Source organism: Pseudochaenichthys georgianus, chromosome 22, assembly GCF_902827115.2.
Source record: "Pseudochaenichthys georgianus chromosome 22, fPseGeo1.2, whole genome shotgun sequence".
Lineage (NCBI taxonomy): Eukaryota > Metazoa > Chordata > Actinopteri > Perciformes > Channichthyidae > Pseudochaenichthys > Pseudochaenichthys georgianus.
In genome coordinates this window covers 11,424,157-11,450,048 of record NC_047524.1, presented here as the reverse complement: position 1 = coordinate 11,450,048, position 25,892 = coordinate 11,424,157, and the positions used below count along the sequence as shown (strand labels likewise).

The 25,892-nt window shown below is 43.9% G+C and overlaps 1 protein-coding gene across 1 annotated transcript in view; it reads left to right on the top strand.

Annotated features, from left to right (window-relative positions):
* The window catches only part of dync1h1 (dynein, cytoplasmic 1, heavy chain 1), a 35,286-nt gene that overhangs the window by 1,799 nt on the left and 7,595 nt on the right, over positions 1 to 25,892 (top strand). Inside the window, exons 2-64 of the mRNA XM_034111141.2 lie at positions 2,775 to 2,862; positions 3,061 to 3,234; positions 3,370 to 3,625; positions 3,746 to 3,932; positions 4,043 to 4,314; positions 4,423 to 4,650; positions 4,900 to 5,553; positions 5,689 to 6,111; positions 6,249 to 6,428; positions 6,576 to 6,725; positions 6,851 to 6,997; positions 7,211 to 7,351; positions 7,449 to 7,625; positions 8,812 to 8,922; positions 9,026 to 9,145; positions 9,256 to 9,495; positions 9,594 to 9,749; positions 9,951 to 10,064; positions 10,158 to 10,268; positions 10,370 to 10,579; positions 10,821 to 10,967; positions 11,073 to 11,239; positions 11,321 to 11,494; positions 11,630 to 11,984; positions 12,124 to 12,318; positions 12,394 to 12,676; positions 12,789 to 12,889; positions 13,091 to 13,250; positions 13,359 to 13,599; positions 13,684 to 13,867; positions 13,960 to 14,172; positions 14,297 to 14,535; positions 14,634 to 14,790; positions 14,886 to 15,110; positions 15,201 to 15,431; positions 15,539 to 15,679; positions 15,828 to 16,061; positions 16,230 to 16,436; positions 16,584 to 16,705; positions 16,818 to 16,983; positions 17,131 to 17,294; positions 17,488 to 17,617; positions 17,746 to 17,879; positions 17,984 to 18,098; positions 18,188 to 18,349; positions 18,463 to 18,677; positions 20,005 to 20,209; positions 20,294 to 20,467; positions 20,612 to 20,731; positions 20,927 to 21,047; positions 21,493 to 21,688; positions 22,365 to 22,482; positions 22,574 to 22,789; positions 22,957 to 23,169; positions 23,275 to 23,402; positions 23,518 to 23,671; positions 23,781 to 23,927; positions 24,075 to 24,225; positions 24,380 to 24,633; positions 24,820 to 24,954; positions 25,054 to 25,148; positions 25,243 to 25,417; positions 25,521 to 25,596. Of these exons, the coding sequence (XP_033967032.1) occupies positions 2,775 to 2,862; positions 3,061 to 3,234; positions 3,370 to 3,625; positions 3,746 to 3,932; positions 4,043 to 4,314; positions 4,423 to 4,650; positions 4,900 to 5,553; positions 5,689 to 6,111; positions 6,249 to 6,428; positions 6,576 to 6,725; positions 6,851 to 6,997; positions 7,211 to 7,351; positions 7,449 to 7,625; positions 8,812 to 8,922; positions 9,026 to 9,145; positions 9,256 to 9,495; positions 9,594 to 9,749; positions 9,951 to 10,064; positions 10,158 to 10,268; positions 10,370 to 10,579; positions 10,821 to 10,967; positions 11,073 to 11,239; positions 11,321 to 11,494; positions 11,630 to 11,984; positions 12,124 to 12,318; positions 12,394 to 12,676; positions 12,789 to 12,889; positions 13,091 to 13,250; positions 13,359 to 13,599; positions 13,684 to 13,867; positions 13,960 to 14,172; positions 14,297 to 14,535; positions 14,634 to 14,790; positions 14,886 to 15,110; positions 15,201 to 15,431; positions 15,539 to 15,679; positions 15,828 to 16,061; positions 16,230 to 16,436; positions 16,584 to 16,705; positions 16,818 to 16,983; positions 17,131 to 17,294; positions 17,488 to 17,617; positions 17,746 to 17,879; positions 17,984 to 18,098; positions 18,188 to 18,349; positions 18,463 to 18,677; positions 20,005 to 20,209; positions 20,294 to 20,467; positions 20,612 to 20,731; positions 20,927 to 21,047; positions 21,493 to 21,688; positions 22,365 to 22,482; positions 22,574 to 22,789; positions 22,957 to 23,169; positions 23,275 to 23,402; positions 23,518 to 23,671; positions 23,781 to 23,927; positions 24,075 to 24,225; positions 24,380 to 24,633; positions 24,820 to 24,954; positions 25,054 to 25,148; positions 25,243 to 25,417; positions 25,521 to 25,596 (11,679 nt within the window). The remainder of the gene's footprint in view (positions 1 to 2,774; positions 2,863 to 3,060; positions 3,235 to 3,369; positions 3,626 to 3,745; positions 3,933 to 4,042; positions 4,315 to 4,422; positions 4,651 to 4,899; positions 5,554 to 5,688; positions 6,112 to 6,248; positions 6,429 to 6,575; positions 6,726 to 6,850; positions 6,998 to 7,210; positions 7,352 to 7,448; positions 7,626 to 8,811; positions 8,923 to 9,025; positions 9,146 to 9,255; positions 9,496 to 9,593; positions 9,750 to 9,950; positions 10,065 to 10,157; positions 10,269 to 10,369; positions 10,580 to 10,820; positions 10,968 to 11,072; positions 11,240 to 11,320; positions 11,495 to 11,629; positions 11,985 to 12,123; positions 12,319 to 12,393; positions 12,677 to 12,788; positions 12,890 to 13,090; positions 13,251 to 13,358; positions 13,600 to 13,683; positions 13,868 to 13,959; positions 14,173 to 14,296; positions 14,536 to 14,633; positions 14,791 to 14,885; positions 15,111 to 15,200; positions 15,432 to 15,538; positions 15,680 to 15,827; positions 16,062 to 16,229; positions 16,437 to 16,583; positions 16,706 to 16,817; positions 16,984 to 17,130; positions 17,295 to 17,487; positions 17,618 to 17,745; positions 17,880 to 17,983; positions 18,099 to 18,187; positions 18,350 to 18,462; positions 18,678 to 20,004; positions 20,210 to 20,293; positions 20,468 to 20,611; positions 20,732 to 20,926; positions 21,048 to 21,492; positions 21,689 to 22,364; positions 22,483 to 22,573; positions 22,790 to 22,956; positions 23,170 to 23,274; positions 23,403 to 23,517; positions 23,672 to 23,780; positions 23,928 to 24,074; positions 24,226 to 24,379; positions 24,634 to 24,819; positions 24,955 to 25,053; positions 25,149 to 25,242; positions 25,418 to 25,520; positions 25,597 to 25,892) is intronic.

Genomic DNA, 25,892 nt, shown 5'->3' with positions numbered 1-25,892 from the left:
AATGATCATATAAAGGTGTGCCTTTACCTCACTGAGCTGAGGTTATCAGAGCCTCTCAGTTTTTCAGGAGAGAGCTCTCTAAAGCTCTCCCCCCCGCGTCCGCTTACACAGTACATTTCAATGAAAATACAAAATTAAAACCTATAATTGCACACTAAAACCATTATTTCAAAAAAAGAACAATTTCACATAAACCTCTGGTTTTTACTGGGACTGGGGCAGTTCAACTTGATTTGGGGGGGAGGGGGTGCCATAGTTTATGGGCGCTGTACGCAATATATACGTAGTTCTGTTAGTATAAGATAATAAGATGTACTTTGTTGATCCAAAATCGGGAAATTGTGTTGTTATGAAATTTATAAAAATATTTAAAAAAAAAATTCTAACTTTTTTTTTTTTTTTTTTTTCGGCGCCCCCTATGGGTTCATGCGCCCTTAGCATTCACCTATACTGCCTATGCCGAGGGCCGGCCCTGCTGATAGTGATTGCGCAATAGCCCCGCCTCTCCCCACCTCTTCTGCTCACCTCCGCTTACCCCGCGCCATTGCTGACGTGTTTCGCCACCAACAACAACAACAATGGCGGATCGCAGAGTTGCTATCGTGCTCCGGACGCTATTGACCATGCTACAGTTGTTTGTGCAACATCTACAGCAATAATGATAAGGCAATAGCCCCGCCTCTTCCCACCTCTGCTGCTCACCCCCACGTCAAAGTAAACTGCACCCTGAATTCAGATTATTTATCTTTCTCTCGCGAGTGAAGTCTAATCTGACAGGACGGAGACACGCAGCTCTGCTCACCTGCAGCTCCTCCCGCTGCAGAAAAACACACACTTCAAGTCAGATCATCACCCTTAGCTATTTTAATTACCTCTCAAACTACCTAAACTAGTTATAAATATGTTTATTTTTTACAGTCGGCCGGGTCACTGATTACTGGATGAGCTGCTGCATGAGACAGACACTGACGCTGTCCGAAGAGAGGGAGGAAAAAGAGAGGCTCCGTGTATTTTATTATTATAATATATAGTCGTTATTCATTTGTTTTAAAGCTCAATAAATAACAAAGAAGACCTTTGACCGGCACTTTTATAATTCTGTCCAGAAGATTTAAACTTTAATACACGTTGACTGGCGAAAAACTCTTGCCCGGTTCCCTCGGCCCCCACCGTGGAGAATAAACAGAAGGGCAACCATGACAACCATGCTTCTTCGCTGCTTTTGTGGAGGAAGTTACAGCACCACGTACAGGCTCCTGCATATGTACTGCAACTTCTCCAGCGGTTGGAGCTAAACGGAGCGGTCTCGTGTGGACAGACACTGTCCGGATAACTATTGCGTGTGGACGGTAGCTTGTTTGCGTTAATCCTATGCGTTTAGCCGTTTTCGTCCTCGTGTGGCCGCAGCCTTAGAGTAGGGATCGACCGATATGGCTTTTTCAAGGCCGATACCGATTATTAGTAATCAAGGAGACCGATAACCGATATTTGGAACCGATATACATTTGCAGTAAAATCAGAAAATCTTGGTGTCAAAATGTAGAATAACACAAACTCCAACACAACTCAAATTCTTTGAAATGTATTTAAGCATATATTATGTTTAATTAACTTTTAAACATCTTACAACTGGTTTCCTCTCTGTGCCCTTTTCTTTAGTGTAGTCATCTGCAATGAGTTAGAGAGAGAGACAAGAAGTGGGGCTGCAGGCTGACATGCTTAACTAACAATAATGCTTAATTTATTATAGCTTGGGGAGTCAACGCGAGCAACACAACCAACAACCAATCACATGAATGTCCCGCACCGGACATACAAAGCAAAGCATTCATGCTACATCCATGCTGGCTAAATATACTGTCTATGCTTGCTAGCTGTCCATTCAAACGAAGTACACTGGATATAAACTCCCCAAACAAGCGAAAACCTACCAGTTTCACCCACTGTCTCTGCCACCTCCCCTCATGCCTGGCTCCTCCGGTTTGTATCCCTGTATGTAAAGAGGGACTGGTCATAGAGTACCGGGTGATTCCCTACCGCCACGATCATTTTCTCCTCCATTTTTTGACATATGGGAAATAACTGCGGTCTGGCTCTCCCAACATACACGCGGTTTGATTGGCTAGTGCTTGTACTGTCAGATTTTCATACGAGGGATTTGATTGGCTGACGCCTCCGTTGAGGCGGCAAAAGTAGAACAAGTAGTCGACCCCTACTTTAGAGCCACGTTCCTTCCTAATGTTTTATGAGGGCTGCTGAACCTTGATCCCTTGATAACATACATGACCAGCCTCTGAGCCTGTAGGTTTTGGATTCCCAGCCAGGGATTCACTGCCCCAGCCTTGCACCAAGAATACTGATGCTGCAATGCAGAGAGTGCGATTTATTTTCCCTTATTCAATGACCTCACTTGTAAAGAAGGGTGGGGATATAAATGGCTGGACATCGGATTGCACTGTCATCCTGCAGCAACATGGCTAATTGTACACTGATGAACTTAACTGTTTAGCTTCTGAATAATTAGCAGCAGAGTATTTTTGATAGCCTGGCCTTTCAGCAATCAAGTTTCAAGTTCCTTATTATCCTTGGCACTTAAATTACTCAAGTTACTTAATTGGCAATGAAAATCTTGGATCTCAGCATTGCTCCAACAATGCTCATTACATATGTAGGCCTATAGAAAAGAAAGACAAATCATGCATTTAAAAGCAAAATGAGAATGTAAAGGGCTAGAATATAAAATGTAGTTTTTTTTTGTTGTGTTCTTCACACAGAGGATGTTGGAGATGAAGGAGAGGAGGAGAAGGAGTGCATCACTTATAACATCAGCACTGACATCCACTATGGGATAAAGTCCAACAGGTAAATGATGCATCAATTGTCCCAAACAAAGGTCTTCTTTTTTAAACCATGCATTTGTATGTAATTTCCTCAGGAATAACTTAACTATACCAACCTTTATTAATAAACCTGTACTCAAATGAATAAACTCAATACATTTACTGTAAAACACTCCTTTTCCAAATGTTTTACTCTGAATCGCACTTTTCTCCCCCGCAGCTTGGCTTTCATCAAGAGGGCATTTGTCATTGATGCAGACAAGCCCATATCAACCCAGGTTCGAGTTCTGACCCTGAGTGAGGATTCTCCCTACGAGACGCTCCACTCTTTCATCAGCAATGCTGTTGCTCCTTTCTTCAAGTCCTACATCCGGGAGTCTGGCAAGGCAGACAGGTAATCCTCACAGCACGTTTTCTATTTTGAATAAAACATTGATCTATTAAACTACATCACAAACTCTGCAAGGAGGAGTAGAGTTACATTCATGCGGAATTAATCTCTGCAATCATCTCTGTCATTCCCCTCCAGAGATGGGGATAAGATGGCTCCCTCAGTGGAGAAAAAGATTGCAGAGCTGGAGATGGGCCTTCTCCACCTGCAGCAGAACATTGAGATTCCTGAGATAAGCCTGCTTATCCATCCCATCATTACAAACATCGCTAAGCAGTTCTATGAGCGTGGGGAGAAGCCCAAGGTGACTGACTTTGGCGACAAGGTGGAGGACCCAACCTTTCTCAACCAGCTGCAATCTGGAGTCAACCGCTGGATCAGGGAGATCCAAAAGGTAAGACGCTTTCTGATATATCTATCTGAATTTTCATAAAATAACAGGTATATGGACAAAGTTTATTTTCTTAAACTCATGACGGGGTTTCTTTGTCTCCTTCGCCCACTTATTTGTCAGGTGACAAAGCTCGACCGCGACCCAGCTTCAGGCACAGCTTTGCAGGAGATCAGTTTCTGGCTGAATCTGGAGAGAGCCCTCAACAGGATCCAGGAGAAGAGAGAGAGCCCCGAGGTTCTGCTCACACTGGACATCCTCAAACACGGGAAACGTTTCCATGCTACCGTCAGCTTTGACACTGACACTGGTGAGTAACAACATGCCAAATCAAATGTTTCCACGTCTTCTTTTGCTGGCTGTGGCAGACTTTTTTTATAGAGTATAAATAATAGTTTGTCCTGTCTTTACCTCTCACAGGTCTGAAACAAGCTGTTGAAACAGTGAATGACTACAATCCTCTGATGAAGGACTTCCCGCTCAATGACCTGCTCTCAGCTTCTGAGCTTGATAAGATCCGCCAGGCTCTGATGGCCATATTCACTCACTTGAAAAAGATCAGGAACACCAAGTACCCCATCCAGAGAGCACTGCGTCTAGTAGAGGCCATCTCCAGGGACTTGAGCTCACAGCTCCTCAAGGTGTTGGGCACCAGGAAGCTCATGCATGTTGCCTATGAGGAGTTTGAAAAGGTTGGTGAACTAAAACCTATTCACTATTTTACCCCTAGAGTACACTCTTAATGTAGCTACTCAAAAATTAGGCCTCTTTCTAAATGATCTTTAAACTTCTGTGTACAGGTGATGGTGGCCTGCTTTGAGGTGTTCCAGACCTGGGAGGATGAGTATGAGAAGCTGCAGGTGCTTCTGAGGGACATCGTGAAGAGAAAGAGAGAGGAGAACCTGAAGATGGTGTGGCGTTTGAGCCCAGCTCACAGGAAGCTCCAGTCACGTCTGGATCACATGAGACGCTTCAGGAGGCAGCACGAGCAGCTGAGGGCTGTCATCGTCCGTGTGCTGAGGCCTCAGGTAGAGTACCATCAGATTCTTAAATGGCCAAGTTGAACTGACCAGCATTTCTTGACAATATTTATTTAATTTTGTCATCTGTAATGGTTTCTTCTCGCACATACGAAGGATACTAATAAATAAATCATAAATTGACTTTCAAACAAATTGAAGCCACAAAACATTACTCTGACAATATAGGAATTCATATCATATCTGGTCCAATTTTAGATTTTGATGAATAATTTGTTTTCCCCTTTTGATGCCCAGGTTTCTGCCTTGCCGCAACATGCCCCTGGGGAGACGGTTGAGCCTCAGGATATGAAGGTAGCTGGAGTTCTCTTTGATGCTGCCGACGCCAATGCCATCGAGGAGGTCAACCTGGCATACGAGAATGTCAAAGAGGTCGATGGTCTGGATGTGTCTAAGGAAGGCATGGAAGCCTGGGAAGCCGCCATGAAGCGCTATGACGAACGCATCGATCGCGTTGAGACCCGTATCACCGCACGCCTGCGTGATCAGCTGGGAACAGCCAAGAACGCCAACGAGATGTTCCGCATCTTCTCCCGCTTCAATGCTCTCTTTGTGCGTCCCCACATCCGTGGTGCCATTCGGGAGTACCAGACGCAGCTCATCCAGCGTGTGAAGGATGACATTGAGTCACTGCATGACAAGTTCAAAGTGCAGTACCCTCAGAGCCAGGCCTGCAAGATGAGCCACGTCCGAGACCTGCCGCCTGTGTCTGGCTCGATCATCTGGGCCAAGCAGATCGACCGTCAGCTGACTGCTTATATGAAGAGAGTGGAGGATGTTCTTGGAAAAGGCTGGGAGAACCATGTGGAGGGGCTGAAGCTGAAGCAGGATGGAGATAGCTTCAGGGCTAAACTCAACACTCAAGAGATATTTGATGACTGGGCTCGCAAGGTATGAAGCTGTTCTAGGACATCATTTTATTTAAACATTTTCTAGTCATTGCCTGACGCATTGCATGTGTTCTTTGTTTTGTCAGCTCTTTTTCTGTCTTGTTAAATATTTGGAACTATTTTCTTTGTAAATCAGGTGCAGCAGCGTAATCTTGGTGTGTCTGGCCGCATCTTCACAATTGAGAGCACTCGAGCCCGCGGGCGTACCGGAAACATGCTCAAGCTTAAAGTCAACTTCCTCCCAGAGATCATCACCTTGTCCAAAGAGGTCCGCAATCTCAAGTGGTTGAGCTTCCGTGTTCCTTTGGCAATCGTCAACAAAGCCCACCAAGCCAACCAGCTGTACCCATTCGCCATCTCTTTGATCGAGAGCGTGCGCACCTACGAGCGCACCTGTGAGAAGGTAGAGGAGAGATCCTCCATCTGCCTGCTGGTGGCTGGCCTTAAGAAGGAGGTTCAGGTTCTCGTGACTGAAGGCATCACTCTGGTCTGGGAGTCCTACAAGCTGGATCCTTATGTTCAGAGGCTGGCTGAGACCGTCTTCAACTTCCAGGAGAAGGTCAGTGTGTCAATTTAAAATAGTTACATTCATAACAGACTTTCATTATTGTCATTTTAGCATGAAACAAGCTTTTGTGTATGTGGCCCAAACAGTCCTTCTGATGTTTTTTTTGTTCTGCTTTATGATGTTTCCAGGTGGATGACCTTTTGCTGATTGAGGAGAAAATCGATCTCGAGGTCCGCTCTTTGGACACTTGCATGTTCGAGAACAAGACCTTCTCTGAAATCCTCAACAGAGTCCAGAAGGCTGTGGACGACCTCAATCTGCACTCCTACTCCAACCTGCCCATCTGGGTCAACAAGCTCGACATTGAGGTTGGCACCCCAAAGCTATACAAGGATATTTGATTGATTTGTTTAGTTCCATCTGTTTCGAGTCAGAACGGAAATGCAGTGAACATTTTCAAACTTTTGAGTTGGTCTGAATGGTTTTCAAACTGGATTTTTGGTTTCTCTTCATAGATTGAACGTGTCCTGGGAGTACGACTGCAGGCTGGCCTTAAGGCCTGGACCCAGGTGCTCCGTGGCCAGGTAGAGGACAAAGCTGATGTGGACATGGACACCGAGGCTCCTCAAATGAGCCACAAACCTGGAGGGGAGCCCAAGATCAAGGTAGTTATTGTTATTGTGATTCTGTGTTGCCTTATGCCGTGTTTTGTTTTATAAAAATATATTTCTCATAAAACCTGGACACGGCATACTATATTTAACAACAAACTATTCTTCCCTTTTACCAGAATGTGATCCATGAGCTGAGGATCACTAACCAGGTGATCTACCTGAACCCTCCGATTGAAGACTGTCGCTACAAGCTCTACCAGGAAATGTTTTCTTGGAAGATGGTCATCCTTTCTCTTCCCAGAATTCAGAGCCAGAGATACCAGGTACTGATAGGGCTGTGAATCCCAGTGCAGAAAGCTGTGATAAGAAAGTATGTCTGTGGTGTGTAAACATATACACAAGCTTTTTCTAAAGAAATGATCTACAAAACATCAAATATGATATATTTTATTTCAAGCTTGACATATGGAGAGACCTATGAGTGTTTTGTCATATTGTATTGTTAATAAATAAACAAATCTGTCATTCTTCGCCAGGTGGGAGTCCACTACGAGCTGTCAGAAGAGGAGAAGTTCTACAGAAATGCCCTGACCAGGATGCCGGATGGCCCTGCAGCATTAGAGGAGGCCTACAATGCAGTCGAAGACATTGTCAGTGAGGTGGAGCAGTATGTCAAGGTAAGAGTCCTCTACAATCGGTTACTTTTCAGCTTTGTCGTTCATGTATATGTGTTTTTTTGTGAGTGTACATCTCTTCTTTGTCGTCCCTGTTCAGGTTTGGCTGCAGTACCAGTGCTTGTGGGACATGCAAGCGGAGAACATCTACAACCGTCTGGGTGAAGACCTCACTAAGTGGCAGGCCTTGCTGGTGCAGATCCGCAAAGCACGTGCAACATTTGACAACGCTGAGACAAGGAAAGACTTTGGACCTGCTGTCATTGACTATGGCAAGGTAATAATGAATGGCAGTTTTATTTTTTAAGTATTTCTCAAATGATATCCTAGTTAGTGTTAAGAGTCTATTACATGAAACAATCTTCAATACATTTTAGACCCATTTTTATTTAACTTTATTTTAACCAGAAAAAATGCTAACGCACTTAGCACAGAACTCACAGTAAAATACCCTTATTACTTATCGGATCTGCACAAACAAGATGTCACCACTGAGCGATCAGAACTCGCGACACGGGAAGCAAAACCAGACATCACACCACGTAGCTTTACAGAGCAAACACGGCCAATTTGTCTTACCTTTTGCTGTTTTTGATCAAAAGTTGTGTTCAAGGGCATTAAAACGATAAAAACACTGCTGAAGGTTAATCCAATGTGTCTGTCACTTTTAAATGATTACTGATAATCCATCATTCAATTTTTATGTCAATAACGGAGATTTCATATTAGCTGCTATGATAGCTACCAGAGTGTATGACAGCTTCCGGTATTGGGCATTCTGGCTACGCATCACTCATTCACCAATGGGTAATGTTTAGATGGATTTTAGGAACTCCCCCTCAATTCTATTGGCTCTAATGGTTAAAAAGAGGTGTCAATCATCAAAATCGACCGAGGGGGGCCAGAGATATGGAAAATGACCCCAGAAGTGGGTTTTCTTTTCTAAATCTCTCTAAAAAGGTCAAATGTCACTTGTTTTGCATCAATCTTGATACAGGGTACTTATTATGTTATAGTTTGGATTCCTAAAGCTTGTAGTCGACTCTCCCGTCATTCAAGGGTGGTTTTCACTATAAGTAATGTGTTTTTTTTGGATGGAAAAGTTTTTGGATGTTCAATCTGAATTTACTTTAAAATAAAAAAATGTTTTATTGATTCTGACTTTTCTACATCCAACTCACAGGTTTATCATTGCTTTGAGAAAAAAGATTATTAATGTACCCCTTTTTAGAAGTGAAGATATAGTCAATTGTTCTGGGAATGTCATTTTCGAGCCTGAGGCCTGAAAAACAGGCTCGGGGCTTAACTGGTTAAGGAAAGTTGAATGGGTGCTTAAAAATGATCAAATGTTAAATAACATCAATTTATTACATTTCTTATTTTTTTAACAGTGTTACAATTAGCAATCCCTTTTGTTTGACTTTGGGCTGTTATTAAATGTTCGTATTTGTCCCTGATAACAGGTCCAGTCCAAGGTTAACTTGAAGTACGACTCCTGGCACAAAGAAGTGCTCAGCAAGTTTGGCCAGATGCTTGGCCAAAACATGGCGGACTTCCATTCTCAGATCTCCAAGGTAATGCATAATATGTATAAACATATTTCTGAGCAGTTTGGTAACAATATTCAATTAACTAGATATTCATCTAATAACTATTCTGTTTCTGTTTCCTCAATAGTCCCGTCAAGAACTGGAGCAGCATTCTGTGGACACGGCTAGCACCTCAGATGCTGTCAACTTCATAACATTTGTGCAGACTCTGAAGCGCAAGATCAAACAGTTTGAGAAAAATGTGGATGTAAGTACTTAAAAAAGTTCACTGTCCTTTCCTTTTATTCTGTTGTAGCACTGCATGCTCTAAGACAAACAGCTCAGGGTCGTTATCAGTTTCTCTCTTTTTCCACCTAGTTATTCCGTAATGGACAGCGTTTGCTGGAGAAGCAGAGATTCCAGTTCCCGCCATCTTGGCTCTACATTGACAACATCGAAGGTGAATGGGGAGCCTTCAGTGACATAATGAAGCGCAAGGATACTGCCATCCAGCAGCAGGTGGCCAACCTGCAGCTGAAGATCGTCCAGGAGGACAAAGCTGTGGAGAACCGCACCACTGACTTGCTCAGTGAATGGGAGAAGACCAAACCAGTTACTGTAAGAGAAATTCAATAATCAAGTTTGTACTTTCTGCACGAGCTAAAGCAGTCAAAGCCTTTTTCTGTTGATGCCTAACTGGTTATCTGTTTCTCCAGGGTAACCTGCGTCCAGAGGAGGCACTTCAGTCTCTGACGATCTATGAGGGCAACTTTGGCCGTCTGAAGGTTGAAAGGGAGAAGTGTGCCCGAGCCAAAGAAGCCCTGGAGCTCACCGACACGGGCCTGCTCAGCGGCAGTGAAGAGAGGGTCCAGGTAATGACGGCAAACAATCACATAAAAAGCATTTTAAATCACAGAAATAAGGGGCGGGAAATATCTCGTAGACACTTATTTGGAAAAATAAGTATGTCAGACCTATTGTGCCCAAATTATAGCCCTTAACTTTACCTTCATCTGATTCCCAAACCTTTTTTTTAATACGAGTGTCTTTTTTTTATGGTGACTGACTTGCAGGTGGCACTAGAGGAGCTGCACGACCTGAAGGAGGTTTGGTCCGAACTGTCAAAGGTCTGGGAGCAGATCGACCAGATGAAAGAGCAGCCATGGGTCTCTGTACAGCCTCGCAAGGTAACAAATCAACAATAACCCTTTTTAGATAATTTTATCTGTTTATTTGTGAAATTCTCAGCATATAACGGTCCTTGTGTTCTGTGTTTGTAGCTTCGTCAGAGTCTAGATGGTCTTCTGAACCAACTGAAGAACTTCCAAGCAAGACTGAGACAGTATGCCTCATACGAGTTTGTCCAGAGGCTGCTTAAGGGATACTTGAAGGTCAGAAAGCTACTATTTTCCTTATTAGGCCCACATATTGATGCACAACAAAACATAAAAGTTGTTTTTTAAACTTTATACCAACTCTTTTATCTGACTAGGTCAACATGTTGGTGATTGAGCTGAAATCCGAGGCTCTGAAGGACCGCCACTGGAAGCAGCTGATGAAGCGTTTGCATGTAAACTGGGTCCCGTCAGAGCTGACGCTGGGACAGGTCTGGGATGTGGATCTGCAGAGGAATGAGATGGTGGTGAAGGACGTTCTCCTGGTAGCCCAGGGAGAGATGGCTTTGGAAGAGTTCCTCAAACAGGTGAAGATGGAGGGCCCTTAAAAAAATGATGCTGTTACAGTTTGTTTGTTTGTTTGTTTGTTTGTTTTCTTCATCTTTCAATGATGATTTAAAATAAGGGATGGGTGATAAAAAGGTTTCAAAATGTTCTATTACATACAAATAAACATATCTTCATAACATTGTAGGCCCTTTTGCCAACCCCATCATACATCACTTTTTCTTTGTTTGCAACTTCTTATATTTATTTTTTCGGCCTAAGATCCGTGAAGTGTGGAACTCGTATGAGCTGGACCTGGTGAACTACCAGAACAAGTGTCGTCTGATCAGAGGCTGGGATGATCTGTTCAACAAGGTCAAAGAACACATTAACAGCGTGTCGGCCATGAAGTTGTCTCCATACTACAAGGTAAACAGAAATCCATGCCGAGTTAATTAAGACAGTTTTACATTTTACATTATGATGTTTTCAGAACTGAATGAACACTGTGCTCTTATTCTTTTTGACTCCCAGGTGTTTGAGGAAGATGCCCTGAGCTGGGAGGACAAGCTGAACCGCATCATGGCTCTGTTCGATGTTTGGATTGACGTTCAGCGTCGCTGGGTCTATCTGGAAGGCATCTTCACCGGCAGTGCTGACATCAAACATCTGCTGCCTGTAGAAACCCAGAGATTCCAGAGGTAAATTAAAAACAAGAATTGATTTGTGAATTGTAAATATATTTTTACCAGAACTTACTAACACATCTGTTTATTCTACAGTATCAGCACTGAGTTCTTGGCACTAATGAAGAAGGTGACCAAGTCTCCTTTGGTGATGGATGTGCTGAACATACAGGGAGTGCAGCGGTCTCTGGAGCGACTGGCTGACCTTCTGGGAAAAATCCAGAAAGCCCTCGGAGAATACCTGGAGAGAGAACGATCCTCATTCCCCAGGTAAGACGATGGAAGTGGAAAAAGGACTGCATTGTTTTCATTGTGAATATAAAACACAAACATTAGTTGGGTTTCATTTATACACTCATTCATGAACTATCCTAAATTGTTCAATCACACACTTTTTGTTTCCAGGTTCTACTTTGTGGGAGACGAGGACTTGCTTGAAATCATCGGAAACAGCAAGAATGTGGCCAAGCTGCAGAAGCACTTCAAGAAGATGTTTGCTGGCGTTTCCAGCATCCTGCTCAACGAGGACAACACTGTGGTGCTGGGAATCTCCTCCCGCGAGGGTGAGGAGATAAACTACAAGACACCGGTCAACCTCGTTGAGCACCCAAAGATCAACGATTGGCTGACGCTGGTGGAGAAGGAGATGAGGGTGACGCTGGCCAAGCTGCTGGCCGAGTCTGTCACAGAAGTCACATCCTTCAACAAGGGCTCAACCATTGACCTGAGCCAGTACATCTCCTGGATTGATAGTTACCAGGTCGGTATTGAGAGCATTTATTCAACATATTGTACATATTAATCAGGCAACCAGACATGTGTATATTTATATCTGTATAGTGGCTAATTCATTGATTGATACACACTTACTTATCCATTTATCTGTTTTCACTCCACAGGCCCAGCTGGTGGTCCTGTCCACTCAGATCGCCTGGTCTGAGAACATTGATTCTGCCTTGACTACTATCTCTGGAGGTGGGGACAGCAATATCATGGAGGTGGTGCTGTCAAACGTTCAGGCCACCCTCAACGTGTTGGCTGACACCGTGCTGATGGAGCAGCCACCACTCCGCAGGAGGAAACTGGAGCACCTGGTCAGTGGGAATCTTTTAGGGTACATTTCTTTTCATCGAGAAAGTGTCTACAATTCTTCTTTTGCTCCACTCTAGATCACTGAGCTGGTTCACCAACGTGATGTGACTAGGACTCTGATCAAGAACAAGATTGACCACCCGAAGTCTTTCGAATGGCTCAGCCAGATGCGCTTCTATTTCGATCCGAAGCAGACAGATGTCCTGCAACAGCTGTCCATTCAGATGGCCAATGCCAAGTTCAACTATGGATTTGAGTACTTGGGTGTCCAGGACAAGCTGGTCCAGACCCCTCTGACCGACCGCTGCTATCTCACCATGACCCAGGCTCTGGAGGCCCGCCTTGGAGGGTCACCATTTGGTATTTCATTATTTTTCTAGCTCATAGTATATGAGTAATAAGATTTATAGAAATTCACAGGTTTACATATAAAATGATCAACTACTGTACACTCTCTTCTCCTTTCATCCAGGTCCTGCTGGCACAGGAAAGACTGAGTCAGTGAAAGCTCTGGGTCACCAGCTGGGTCGCTTTGTCCTGGTCTTCAACTGTGATGAGACCTTTGATTTCCAGGTAAATAAATACACACATATGTACAAGACAACAATGTAGCATAAGCGATAGTAAATGCATACAAATGTGATTTTTAATTTCCCTTTTTATAGGATGTAACTGTTCCTCATATGGTTTAATTTAACTAAGCGTCTTTGAGTTTGAAAAAAGCGCTATATAATTTTTTATTATTAATCAATTTTGTTGACATCCTCTTTTTAGGCCATGGGTCGTATCTTCGTGGGTCTGTGCCAGGTGGGAGCATGGGGCTGCTTTGACGAGTTCAATCGTCTGGAAGAGAGAATGCTCTCTGCCGTCTCCCAGCAGGTTCAGTACATCCAGGTGGCCCTGAGAGAGCACAGCAACCCCAACAGAGACAGGAGTATGTATATGTATAATATAACTATTCACATGTTAATTATGTCAACTTGACACATATGTAGTTCATCAGAACTGTATTGTAAATAAGTACTTATCTGTCACTTCTCAGGTGTACCAGTCACCACGGAGCTCCTGAACAAGCAGGTGAAGGTGAGCGCAGAGATGGCCATCTTCATCACCATGAACCCGGGCTACGCTGGCCGCTCCAACCTGCCTGACAATCTGAAGAAGCTGTTCCGCAGTTTGGCCATGACCAAGCCCGACCGCCAGCTCATCGCCCAGGTCATGCTTTACTCTCAAGGTTTCCGCACAGCCGAGACCCTCGCCAAGAAGATTGTGCCCTTCTTCAAGTATGTACTTTTTAAGACATGTTTATGGTTTGAGAGATTTATTGAGATCTTTCTTTCTGACTTTATTCCATCCCTCTATTTCAGGCTTTGTGATGAGCAGCTGTCATCCCAGAGTCATTACGATTTCGGACTCCGAGCTCTTAAGAGCGTGCTGATCAGTGCCGGAAATGTCAAGCGTGAGCGCATCCAGAAGATCAAAAGAGAGAAGTTTGAGCGAGGCGAAGTCGTTGATGAGAATGAAATTGCTGAGAACCTTCCTGAACAGGAGGTATAGCAAATGATTTTATTTTTTTAAAGTTCTATTTCTGTATTGATCTTTGACTGGTTGTTTCTAGAATCCAGTCTGTTTTCCTTCTTTAGATCCTTATACAGAGTGTGTGTGAGACCATGGTTCCCAAGCTGGTGGCGGAGGACATCCCTCTGCTCTTCAGCCTGCTGTCAGATGTCTTCCCTGGAGTCCAATACCACCGCGGAGAGATGACCGCTCTAAGGGAGGAGCTGAAGAAAGTCTGTGCAGAGATGTATCTCACATATGGAGACGGTGACGATGTGGGCAGCAATTGGGTGGAGAAGGTATGCAGCCGTGCCATGTCCTAGAGACAGAAAAGTCTGTTGGCTACATGACTAGTATTCAAGGTCCTTGCATAGAAAGCAGTCACTCTGATTTTCTGAAACATTTTCTTTCGTACCTTTCCAGGTGCTCCAGCTCTTCCAGATCACACAGATCAACCACGGTTTGATGATGGTGGGACCTTCTGGCAGTGGAAAGACCATGGCATGGAGGGTGCTGCTCAAAGCCCTGGAGAGGCTGGAGGGTGTTGAGGGCGTGGCCCACATCATCGACCCCAAGGCCATCAGTAAAGATCACCTGTATGGAACCCTGGACCCCAACACCCGTGAATGGACTGATGGCTTGTTCACACACATCCTCAGAAAGTGAGTTCGTAAACACATTTTTTTTTAAGGGGAGTGAATCAATCAGATCATTGAGCTTTCTAAATTGTGGTTTTAAATATTTTTTCTTTAAATTTCAGGATCATTGACAATGTTCGAGGGGAACTGCAAAAGCGTCAATGGATCATCTTCGACGGCGATGTTGACCCTGAGTGGGTTGAAAATCTTAACTCAGTCCTGGATGACAACAAGCTGCTCACCCTTCCCAACGGAGAGCGTCTCAGCTTGCCCCCAAATGTAAGAGCAAAACACTTTACTGTTTCTGTTTTTGTCTCTTTATAGTCTAAGCTAGTTAAAACCTGTTGTATAAACCCTGACTTCCCTTTCTCCAGGTGCGTGTAATGTTTGAGGTACAGGACCTGAAATATGCCACCCTGGCCACTGTGTCTCGCTGTGGTATGGTCTGGTTCAGTGAGGATGTCCTCAGCACCGACATGGTGTTCAACCACTTCCTGGCTCGCATACGCAGCATCCCATTGGACGAGGGAGAGGATGAAGCTCATCGCCAGAGGAAGGGCACAGAAGACGAGGAGGAGACTGCATCTCCGATGTTGCAGGTAGTTATATAGAAGGAAAGGAAAATAGCAGCAGTTCATTTAAGAAGAATGTTTTCTGACAGTTCTTCTTTACTGTTATTTCTACACCAGATTCAGCGTGATTCGGCAGCCATCCTGCAGCCTTACTTCACATCCACAGGCCTGGTGATCAAGGCCTTAGAGCATGCCTCCAAGATGGAGCACATCATGGACTTCACCCGCCTGCGCTGCATGGGTTCGCTGTTCTCAATGCTGCACCAGGCCTGCCGTAATGTGGCACTTTACAACAACAATCACCCTGACTTCCCCATGCCCATTGAGCAGCTGGAGAGATACATGCAGGTAATGTTTGCTCTTCATACAACTAAAAGGGGCATACATGTCTTATTGCTGTTATATCAACTTTGAGCTTAGAAGCTGAGACATGTTGTGGCATCATCTCTCTTCAGAGGTATCTGATCTACGCTGTTCTGTGGTCCTTCTCTGGAGACGGAAGATTGAAGATGAGGGCTGAGCTTGGAGAATACATCCGTCGTATCACCACTGTACCCCTCCCATCGGCTCCCAATGTCCCCATTATTGACTACGAGGTAAAGCCACTTGGTGTTAAACGGCATTTTGATTGTTGTCTTGAGGAAATTTGAAAATAAAAATGTGATTCTCTGCATAGCAAACCTAAACTACTGCAATCCTATGTTTCCTGTATAACCATTGCCTAATTGTCTTTGTGTTGTGCAGGTCTGCATCTCGGGTGAATGGCAGTCCTGGCAGGGCAAGGTGCCTCAGATTGAGGTAGAGACCCACAAGGTGGCCTCACCCGATGTCGTGGTTCCCACTCTGGACACTGTTCGTCACGAGGCTTTGCTTTACACATGGCTGGCAGAACACAAACCGCTGGTGCTGTGTGGACCTCCCGGCTCTGGAAAGACCATGACTCTGTTCTGCGCCCTCAGAGCTTTGCCTGATATGGAGGTAAGGGACTGGATAAAAATCTATCAAAAATCTGTTTAACCCGACATCCTAACTGATTCAATATATGAGGTTTAATACTTTTCCCTCACTACATTCTTTATTTCCAGAAAGCTCCTTCATACCCGTACATTTCATAATTGTTGCTAATGTTCCTTTACTCTCTACCAGGTTGTGGGTCTGAACTTCTCCAGTGCCACCACCCCAGAGCTGCTGCTGAAGACCTTTGACCATTATTGCGAGTACCGCCGTACCCCCAACGGTGTCGTCCTCGCCCCGATCCAGCTCGGCAAGTGGCTGGTACTGTTCTGTGATGAGATCAATCTGCCAGATATGGACAAGTACGGCACACAGAGAGTCATCTCTTTCCTCAGACAGGTATGATCCATTGTTTAAAAACGGCAGTTATACTTTGTGTTGTTGCATTTTGCAGCAAAAATCTTTATAGTATATGAAACTGTTGTAGCATAACATTTGATATCCCTTCTTGTATATAAAGACTCCCTGGTTGTGTTTTCTTTGCAGATGGTGGAACATGGAGGTTTCTATCGGACCTCAGACCAGACCTGGGTGAAATTGGAGAGGATCCAGTTTGTTGGAGCCTGTAATCCTCCAACTGACCCTGGCAGAAAGCCTCTCACACACAGGTACAGTATCCAGAGTTATTATAACAATGATTGATTTGATACCATGACTAACATAAAAAAATAAAACGAGAATGATAACTTACGCTGGCATGTTGTGGTGTGCTGTTTCCAGGTTCCTGCGTCACGTTCCTGTGGTGTACGTGGACTACCCCGGCCCATCCTCTCTAACCCAGATTTATGGAACCTTCAACCGCGCCATGCTGCGCCTCATCCCCTCTCTGCGTACCTATGCTGAGCCTCTTACTTCTGCTATGGTGGAATTCTACACCATGTCTCAGGTAAAGGAGGTTACTGAATATCTATTTGCACAGAAGTTTACTAAATAGTGTCCAAGGATATGAGTATACAAAAGATAAAACGTTTTTATTCTTTAAATCACACTTTTACAAATTTGCATTCCATATTTCTATCTTCTTTCCCTTCAGGAGCGATTCACCCAGGACATCCAACCTCACTACATCTACTCTCCCAGAGAGATGACCCGATGGGTGAGGGGTATCTTCGAGGCCCTGCGGCCACTTGAAACTCTTCCTGTGGAGGGGCTGATTCGCATCTGGGCCCATGAAGCTCTCCGACTCTTCCAGGACAGGTGAGAGCATGTTTCTATTCTTATCTAATGTTTTAAGGGAATCTGTAAGTTTGTTAGATGTTAACAGTATAGTTAAGTTGGGTGCTCATAGGTTTTTATATGGTATGCTCAACTGATTATCTGATAAAGTTCAACTTAAAGAAATGCTTGAGTACATTTGGTGATAACTGGCTCATCGTTAACCTTTTTCCAGGCTCGTTGAGGATGAAGAGAGAAAATGGACGGATGAAAACATCAACATGGTTGCTCTCAAACACTTCCCCAACATTGATAAGGAGAAGGGTCTCAACAGGCCTATCCTCTACAGCAACTGGCTCTCCAAGGTAAACCTGAAACGGTTTCAACATAACCTACTGTGATATTCCTGCTGCAGTATTAATGCTGAGATATTGAACGTTGACCTTAAGTCTTTAGCAGCTACATTTGAACTGAGTATGGTTTGTGGATGCAGGACTACATCCCAGTGGAACAGGAGGAGCTGAGGGATTATGTGAAGGCTCGTCTGAAGGTCTTCTATGAAGAGGAGCTGGACGTCCCTCTGGTGCTCTTCAATGAAGTTCTGGATCACGTCCTCAGAATTGACCGGTTAGTAACAGACGCCAAACTGATAGACTACTCGTATTGTCTTAGGCTACAAATATTAACATCTAAAATTATTGTTTTGGTTTAAATTGTTTTTCCTCTTTCAGAATCTTCCGTCAGCCTCAGGGTCATCTCCTGTTGATCGGTGTGAGTGGAGCAGGAAAGACAACTCTGTCCCGCTTTGTAGCCTGGATGAACGGACTTAGTGTTTACCAGATCAAGGTTGGTGAAACATATGAAGATAATTCAAGCCCTATCACTACACTCCTGTGTATCTGCATGTATTGAGGTTTGTTTGTGTGTGTTTACAGGTTCACAGGAAATACACAGGAGAGGACTTTGATGAGGACCTTCGTACAGTGCTGCGTCGCTCAGGCTGTAAGAACGAGAAGATTGCCTTCATCATGGATGAGTCCAACGTGTTGGATTCTGGTTTCCTTGAGAGGATGAACACACTGCTGGCCAACGGAGAGGTAACCATCAAGATCTGTTGTCCATCAGTACAGCTCAATGGGGAAAACAAATTGAGTTCTGTGCACATACGTTTTCTGTTTCCTAACATGATCATTTGACCTGTTCTTTGTAGGTTCCCGGGCTGTTTGAGGGAGATGAATATGCCACCCTGATGACTCAGTGCAAGGAGGGAGCCCAGAAGGAGGGCCTGATGCTAGACACACACGAGGAGCTGTACAAATGGTTCACCAGCCAAGTCATCAGGAACCTCCATGTTGTTTTCACCATGAACCCTTCATCAGAGGGCCTGAAGGACAGAGCTGCCACATCTCCTGCCCTCTTCAACAGGTACTGAGACACATGTTGAAGCATGAATTAACATGTTTTGTTGATGTTGTCTTTTCGGTTAAAAGAAGCTGAATATCAAATAAAATATTTTTGTTTTATTTCCCCCAACTATTCTGCAAATAAAAAAAAATCGTAATTCAGGAATTTAGATTATCCTTACCCTATTAGGTCTCCACCTGTTCTTAAATCATAACCTCTTGATATACCAGATTTTCCATATGCAACAGATAAATACAGTGTTAAAATGACGAGATGTCTATTCTTAGCTAATCAATAGGGGTGTAACGGTATACGTACCCGTACCGAAATTATTCAGTACAGGCCCTTCGGTTCGGTGCACGTGTGAACGTGAACAACTTCTTGGAAGTAATCTCAGGTGCTGCGTCGCAGCATTCAGAGTAATTTGCTCACATTGGGTTCAACGCGTCATAGAGCGACCAAGTCATTTCATTGGACGAGAGACATACTATGAGAGCTGGTCACAGGGATGCGTTCAAATGTAGTCAGTAATTTGAGGAACTGTCAAAATGGCGAACGCAGATAAAGTTGAGCTCGAAAATCCTCCAGCATCACTGAAGTCTCCGGTTTGGGAACATTTTGGTTTCGCAGTTACGTACAAGGATGACGGACAAAGACAGGTGGACCGAACCAAAGCTGTTTGTCGGCATTGTTCAACTAAAATTGGTTACGCGGCAATACATCAAACTTGCACACTCATTTGAAAAGGCATCACCCGAACGTGAATATCACCGGTACCAAAAGAAAAAAGACCCAACTCCCGCTAGCATTTAGCCTCCACCACTCGCAAAACGTTCAGACCGAGCCAAAGCTATTACAAACGCCAAATATCCTTATGTTGCCATGTTAGCAAAGCGCTACCTGGCTGTATCTGCTACCTAGCGAGAGGGTGTTCTCCACAGCAGGAGACATTGCTAGTGCCAGCAGATCTGCCCTTTCGGCAAGCAATGTGGAAAAGTTCATTTTTCTTTAAACAACATGAAAATACAATGACAAGCTAGTCCTAATGTCAAGCTGGCTGCTTAGGTACTAGTACAGTACATTTCAAATACAGATTATTTCAGTTCATCGAAATGCTGCACCTTAATGTTTATTTTATTATATTTTGTATTTATTTGAGTGAATACATTATTCACAGTTTAATAATAATAAAAAAATATATATATATATATTTTATGTTTTGTGGTGGGTTTTTTTCTGCTGTACCGAAAACGTACCGAACCGTGACCTAAAAACCGAGGTACATACCGAACTGAAATGTTTGTGAACCGTTACACCCCTACTAATCAAATAATTGTTTCTCTGTTAGGTGTGTGCTGAACTGGTTTGGAGACTGGTCCACAGAGGCTCTTTATCAGGTGGGTAAAGAGTTCACCAGCAAGATGGACCTGGAGAAACCAAACTGGAAGGTGCCGGACTACATGCCCGCCGTCTATGACAAACTGCCACAGACACCATCTCACCGGGAGGCTATCGTCAATGGCTGTGTGTTTGTACACCAGACACTTCACCAGGTAGGGATGTTGACACGTCTGCAGTGGTGTTTAATGAGGTGATTGTGTTGTATACTTCATAATGTTGTTATTAACTTTACACAGGCTAACAACCGCCTGGCTAAGCGAGGTGGCCACACGATGTCCATCACTCCTCGCCACTACCTGGACTTCATCAACCAGTATGCCAACCTTTTCAATGAGAAACGCAGCGAGCTGGAGGAACAGCAGATGCACCTCAACGTTGGTCTCCGCAAGATCAAGGAGACTGTCGATCAGGTAAAGTAAACTTGCATTTTATGTGCCAATTATATTTCACCTTTTTTCTCAAATAGACAGTTGTGGTTTTGTGTCTGTTGGTGGTTTTTACCGGCTGCTTGCTAATGTTTGACACCATGAATATACGTGTGCCTCCTCATCAAGGTGGAGGAGCTCCGTCGTGACCTGAGAATCAAAAGCCAGGAGTTGGAGTCAAAGAACGCTGCTGCCAACGACAAGCTGAAGAAGATGGTCAAAGATCAGCAGGAGGCTGAAAAGAAAAAGGTACACAGTAAATAATATAACACTTACACATTTTACAAAAAAGAAAAAAATAGAGGAAGAAACCAAAATCACAATAGAGGAATGAATTGTTCTTTTATAGACATACTATCCCCTTGATTATGTTAAGCCCTTGAGCATTTCTCATTTAGATTATATCAAACAATAACTCCTACACTGTTTCTATTATGATTCCAGGTGATGAGCCAGGAGATCCAGGAGTCTGTGTACAAGCAGCAGGAGAAGATCAAGGACAAACAGCTGAGTGTCAAAGAGGACTTGGACCAAGTGGAGCCTGCTGTCATTGAGTCTCAGAATGGTACACTGGTATTTTTACTCACAGCAGTCTTGAAATTGCATTAATTAGTTTTCTTAGAAAGAGTGCAACACTCACCTGCTGCAAATATGGATTTGTATACTGTTTCCTTAACATTAGCTATATAAATGCACTGAAATATATTCTACATTACTGTTATGCCAAGAATGGTGGTCAATTTTGGGCTTGAATTTATTGTTCAACCCTGTACAAAAAATGTTTGTATTACAAATAGACTTGATACACTATTTTGATAACTGATAAACCCTGACTTTTCCTGCAAATTCAACTGACATTCCTTTTGGAAAATAATCGTTAGTTATTTACAATGTCATCAAATACTCACTTATGGGCTTCGGGTTAACAACTTAATGTTTTCCTGCATCCTCCCTTCGTCACTGCCCCTCCCTTATCATAATCCACTTCCTTGTTTACCTGACGTCGATAGCTGTTAAGTCCATTAAGAAGCAGCACCTGGTGGAGGTACGTTCCATGGCCAATCCTCCCGCTCCCGTCAAGCTGGCCCTCGAGTCCATCTGCCTGCTGCTGGGAGAGAGCACCACCGACTGGAAGCAGATCCGTTCCATCATCATGAGGGAGAACTTCATCCCCACTATTGTTAACTTCTCTGCTGATGACATCAGGTGAAATAAGAAAACATGTATTCTGCCATTGTTCACTAAAGCTCTCTCCCTCTGTCTTTTTTCTCTCTCTTCAACCTATATTCTCCCTTTCCTCTACTTCTTCTTTCAAACACTCCTCCTTCCACCCAACTAGCGGTGAGCTCTATTAAGCGGCAGCACCTAGTAGAAGTGCGAGCTATGACCAATCCCCCAGCTGCAGTCAAGTTGGCCATGGAGTGTATCTGCCTTTTGCTGGGCGAGGAGACCAGTGACTGGAAAAAAATCAGACAAGTTACTATCAGGGACAATTTCATCAGCAGCATAGTCAACTTTTCCTCTGAGGAAATGAGGTACCAGTGTCAGAACGTCCGTCTTTAATGGAAACTCAAATGATGTCAATCAGTATATTAATCACTTGGCACCTGTGGTTAGTATTTGATTGTATCCTTTTGATTTAGCTGAATCAGAAAATGAGCTGATGGTAACAACACTGCTGTGTTTGTGATTTGCATTTTGTCACATTGAAGATGGTAGAAATTGCACTTCTTCACCACCCCACAGAAAAACTTACAACAAATAATCCTGTCCAATATTTCACATGTCAACATTTGCTTTGATTCCTCACCATTGATCAAATACTACACACTTTTTAATCTGTGACATGCAGCTTTTGTCTAACTTTTTTGACTTTATCCAGTGACAACATCCGTGAGAAGATGAAGAAGAATTACCTCTCCAACCCGACCTTCAACTATGACCATGTCAACAGGGCCTCTCTGGCCTGTGGGCCTATGGTGAAATGGGCGATCGCTCAGGTATAGGAGCCTCAATGATTTGAAACTGAACATGATAATTGGGTAAAGAGAGTTATCCTTTTATTGATGCTATGTTTTACCACTTCCTCAGCTTAACTATGCTGACATGCTGAAGCGTGTGGAGCCTCTGCGTAATGAACTGCAGAAGCTTGAGGATGACGCCACAGACAACAAGTCAAGGGCAGAAGAGGTGGAGCAGATGATCAGAGACCTGGAGTCTAGCATCGCTCGCTACAAGGAGGAGTACGCCGTTCTCATCTCAGAGGCTCAGGCCATCAAGGCCGACCTGGCTGCTGTCGAGTCCAAGGTAACTGTCATCAAACCTCATTTTTAAACTCTCAGATGTTTTGAATACTGCCTGTTCTACTCATTGCAACTGTTATTGTATATGTGTAATTGTATCCGTCTCATTGAATGTAGTTACAATTAAAGAATCTTGCAGCAATCTTCTGAACTCTCGCTCTCTCCTCCCAGCTGAATCGCAGCACAGCCCTGCTGAAGAGTCTGTCAGCCGAGAGGGACCGCTGGGAGAAGACCAGCGAGACCTTCAAGAACCAGATGTCCACCATCGCTGGGGACTGTCTGCTCTCTGCAGCTTTCATTTCCTATGCCGGCTACTTTGAGCAACAGATGAGGCAGAACCTGTTCACTACTTGGTCTCACCACCTGCAGCAGGCCAACATCCAGGTAGTTAAACTGTCATACTCAAGGCCATGACACATACTAATCCTGGACTCTAGGCACACATATGTTGAAGACTTCACATTTTAAAAGCTTTAATCCTTCCCCCAGTTCCGCACTGATATTGCAAGAACTGAGTATCTGTCCAATGCTGACGAGAGGCTCCGCTGGCAAGCCAGCTCCCTCCCGGCTGATGACCTCTGCACTGAGAACGCCATCATGCTCAAGAGGTTCAACAGGTCCGTATCTTTCTCTTCTCCTGGCAATGGTTTTAGTTTTTATTACTGCCGTTTAAACACTTAACATCAATTATCCCTTCCATGCTGATTCATTCTATACCATTTCTCTTTTTAGGTACCCGCTTATCATTGATCCATCGGGCCAGGCCACAGAGTTCATCATGAACGAGTACAAAGACCGCAAGATCACCAGAACCAGTTTCCTGGACGATGCCTTCAGGAAGAATCTAGAGAGTGCCCTGCGTTTCGGAAACCCGCTGTTAGTCCAGGTATGAGCAGCTACTTAACAGTGCCAACATTTAAAATGTACTTTTCAAAGCCCTCATTATCATCAAGGCTTTGTCTATTTTAAGTAATGTATGTATTTTTGGCTCTTAGGATGTGGAAAGTTACGACCCCATCCTGAACCCAGTGCTGAACAGAGAGGTCCGCAGGACTGGAGGACGTGTGCTCATCACCCTGGGAGACCAGGACATCGATCTGTCGCCTTCCTTTGTCATCTTCCTTTCTACAAGAGACCCAACTGTGAGTAGATTCAGCATCATGTGTCATCTATGGATAATGTTAGGCAGTATTTAAGTCTATCATTCAGGAAAAATATGCAATCATCCTGCAGTAAAATGATTGTATAAGGAAGTTAATCTGTGTTTTTGGTGTCTCTTGTGTATGCAGGTGGACTTCCCACCAGACTTGTGTTCTCGTGTTACATTTGTCAACTTCACTGTGACACGCAGCAGCCTTCAGAGTCAGTGTCTCAACGAGGTACTAAAGGCTGAGAGGCCTGATGTGGATGAGAAACGCTCTGACCTCCTCAAACTGCAGGGTAAGACAGAGAATGGCATTGTGCTTACATAATGACAGGGCACCGCTGAGGAACTATTACAGGGATGCCAGTGGATAGAGACTTTAGCCATGGTGGACAAATAGTTTATTGAAGCGCTAAAGTCAATAATCAACTGTCCCTGTGTCTCTTGTAGGTGAGTTCCAGCTGCGTCTGCGTCAGCTGGAGAAATCACTGCTGCAGGCGCTCAATGAGGTTAAGGGCCGCATCCTTGATGACGACACCATCATCACCACGCTGGAGAACTTGAAGAAAGAGGCAGCTGAGGTCACCAAGAAGGTGGAGGAGACGGATATCGTCATGGCAGAGGTGGAGGCAGTGTCACAGCAATATCTGTCCCTGTCCTCTGCCTGCAGCAGCATCTACTTCACCATGGAGTCTCTCAACCAGGTCTGGACACATCTTTTACCCAATTTATTTTTATTACATGCGTCATTCCGACTTGAAAAAAACCTCCCACTAACACCTTGCATCTGTGTTAAGTGAGAAAGGTGCACAGGCAAAATTACTATGACGTTCTTATAAACCAACCAATAACCATTTAATAAACAAACCCTTTTTTCTATCTTTCTCCAGATGCACTTCCTGTACCAGTACTCCCTTAACTTTTTCCTGGACACCTACCACACGGTGTTGTATGAGAACCCCAACCTCAAGGGCATCAGCGACCATACACAGAGACTCGAAGTCATCACCAAGGACCTCTTCCAGGTTTGTACCACACAATACTCTGTAGTACAATTGTAATAGACTTTTCTCTAATATAATTTTCTTATGCCTGGTTAATTAATTAATTAATTTTCTATGTAGGTGGCATTCAACAGAGCAGCCAGAGGTATGCTGCACCTCGATCACATCACGTTCGCCATGCTGCTGGCTAAGATCAGCCTGAAGGGCATGCCCAAGTAAGATGCCACCCATGTACTATTAGTAATATTAAATGAAAAATGTTTGTCAATAACACCAGACAACATAAAAACGTAATCCGTCTCTTTCCAGTGAGCCCCCATATGATGTGGAGTTCCAGCACTATCTGCGCGGTAAGGAGATTGTTCTGACGGGAATGACGTTGCCCAAAGTAAAAGGTCTGACCACTGAGCAGTGCGAGGCCATGGTCCGCCTCAGCCGCCTGCCGGAATTCAGCGACCTGGTGGACAAGGTTCAGGCTGATGAGGTGAGTATTTACATATACCTTCCATCTGGTATCACACATATTGGGATAATTTAACCAAAGCTGTAAGAAAAAAAATCATTATTTCTTTCTTCTGTTACTACAGCAATTCTTCATGTGGATTGAGAGTAACACTCCAGATCTGGCTGTTCCTTATCTGTGGTCAGAGGAGAAGCAGGCCAGTAAGTATATAGACTTGTCTTATTGTGCAAATAATGCATGATTATTTGTATATCAATTTACTCACCTTGCCTGTTGCCTTTTTAAATCTTGAAGACAACTTTGCTCACCATATGCATAAAAAGTGGTTACATTGACAAGATTTTTTTTTACCTAGTTAGGTTTCAGCAAAAATTAAAGTGGAAGTAGTGAGCATAAAACCAGATAAAGCAGACTTGGATTTTGGGTATTGGAAAAATTCCTTTAAGACCAAGTGGATGCTGATTTGAAATATTGATTGAATCTATATATATATATA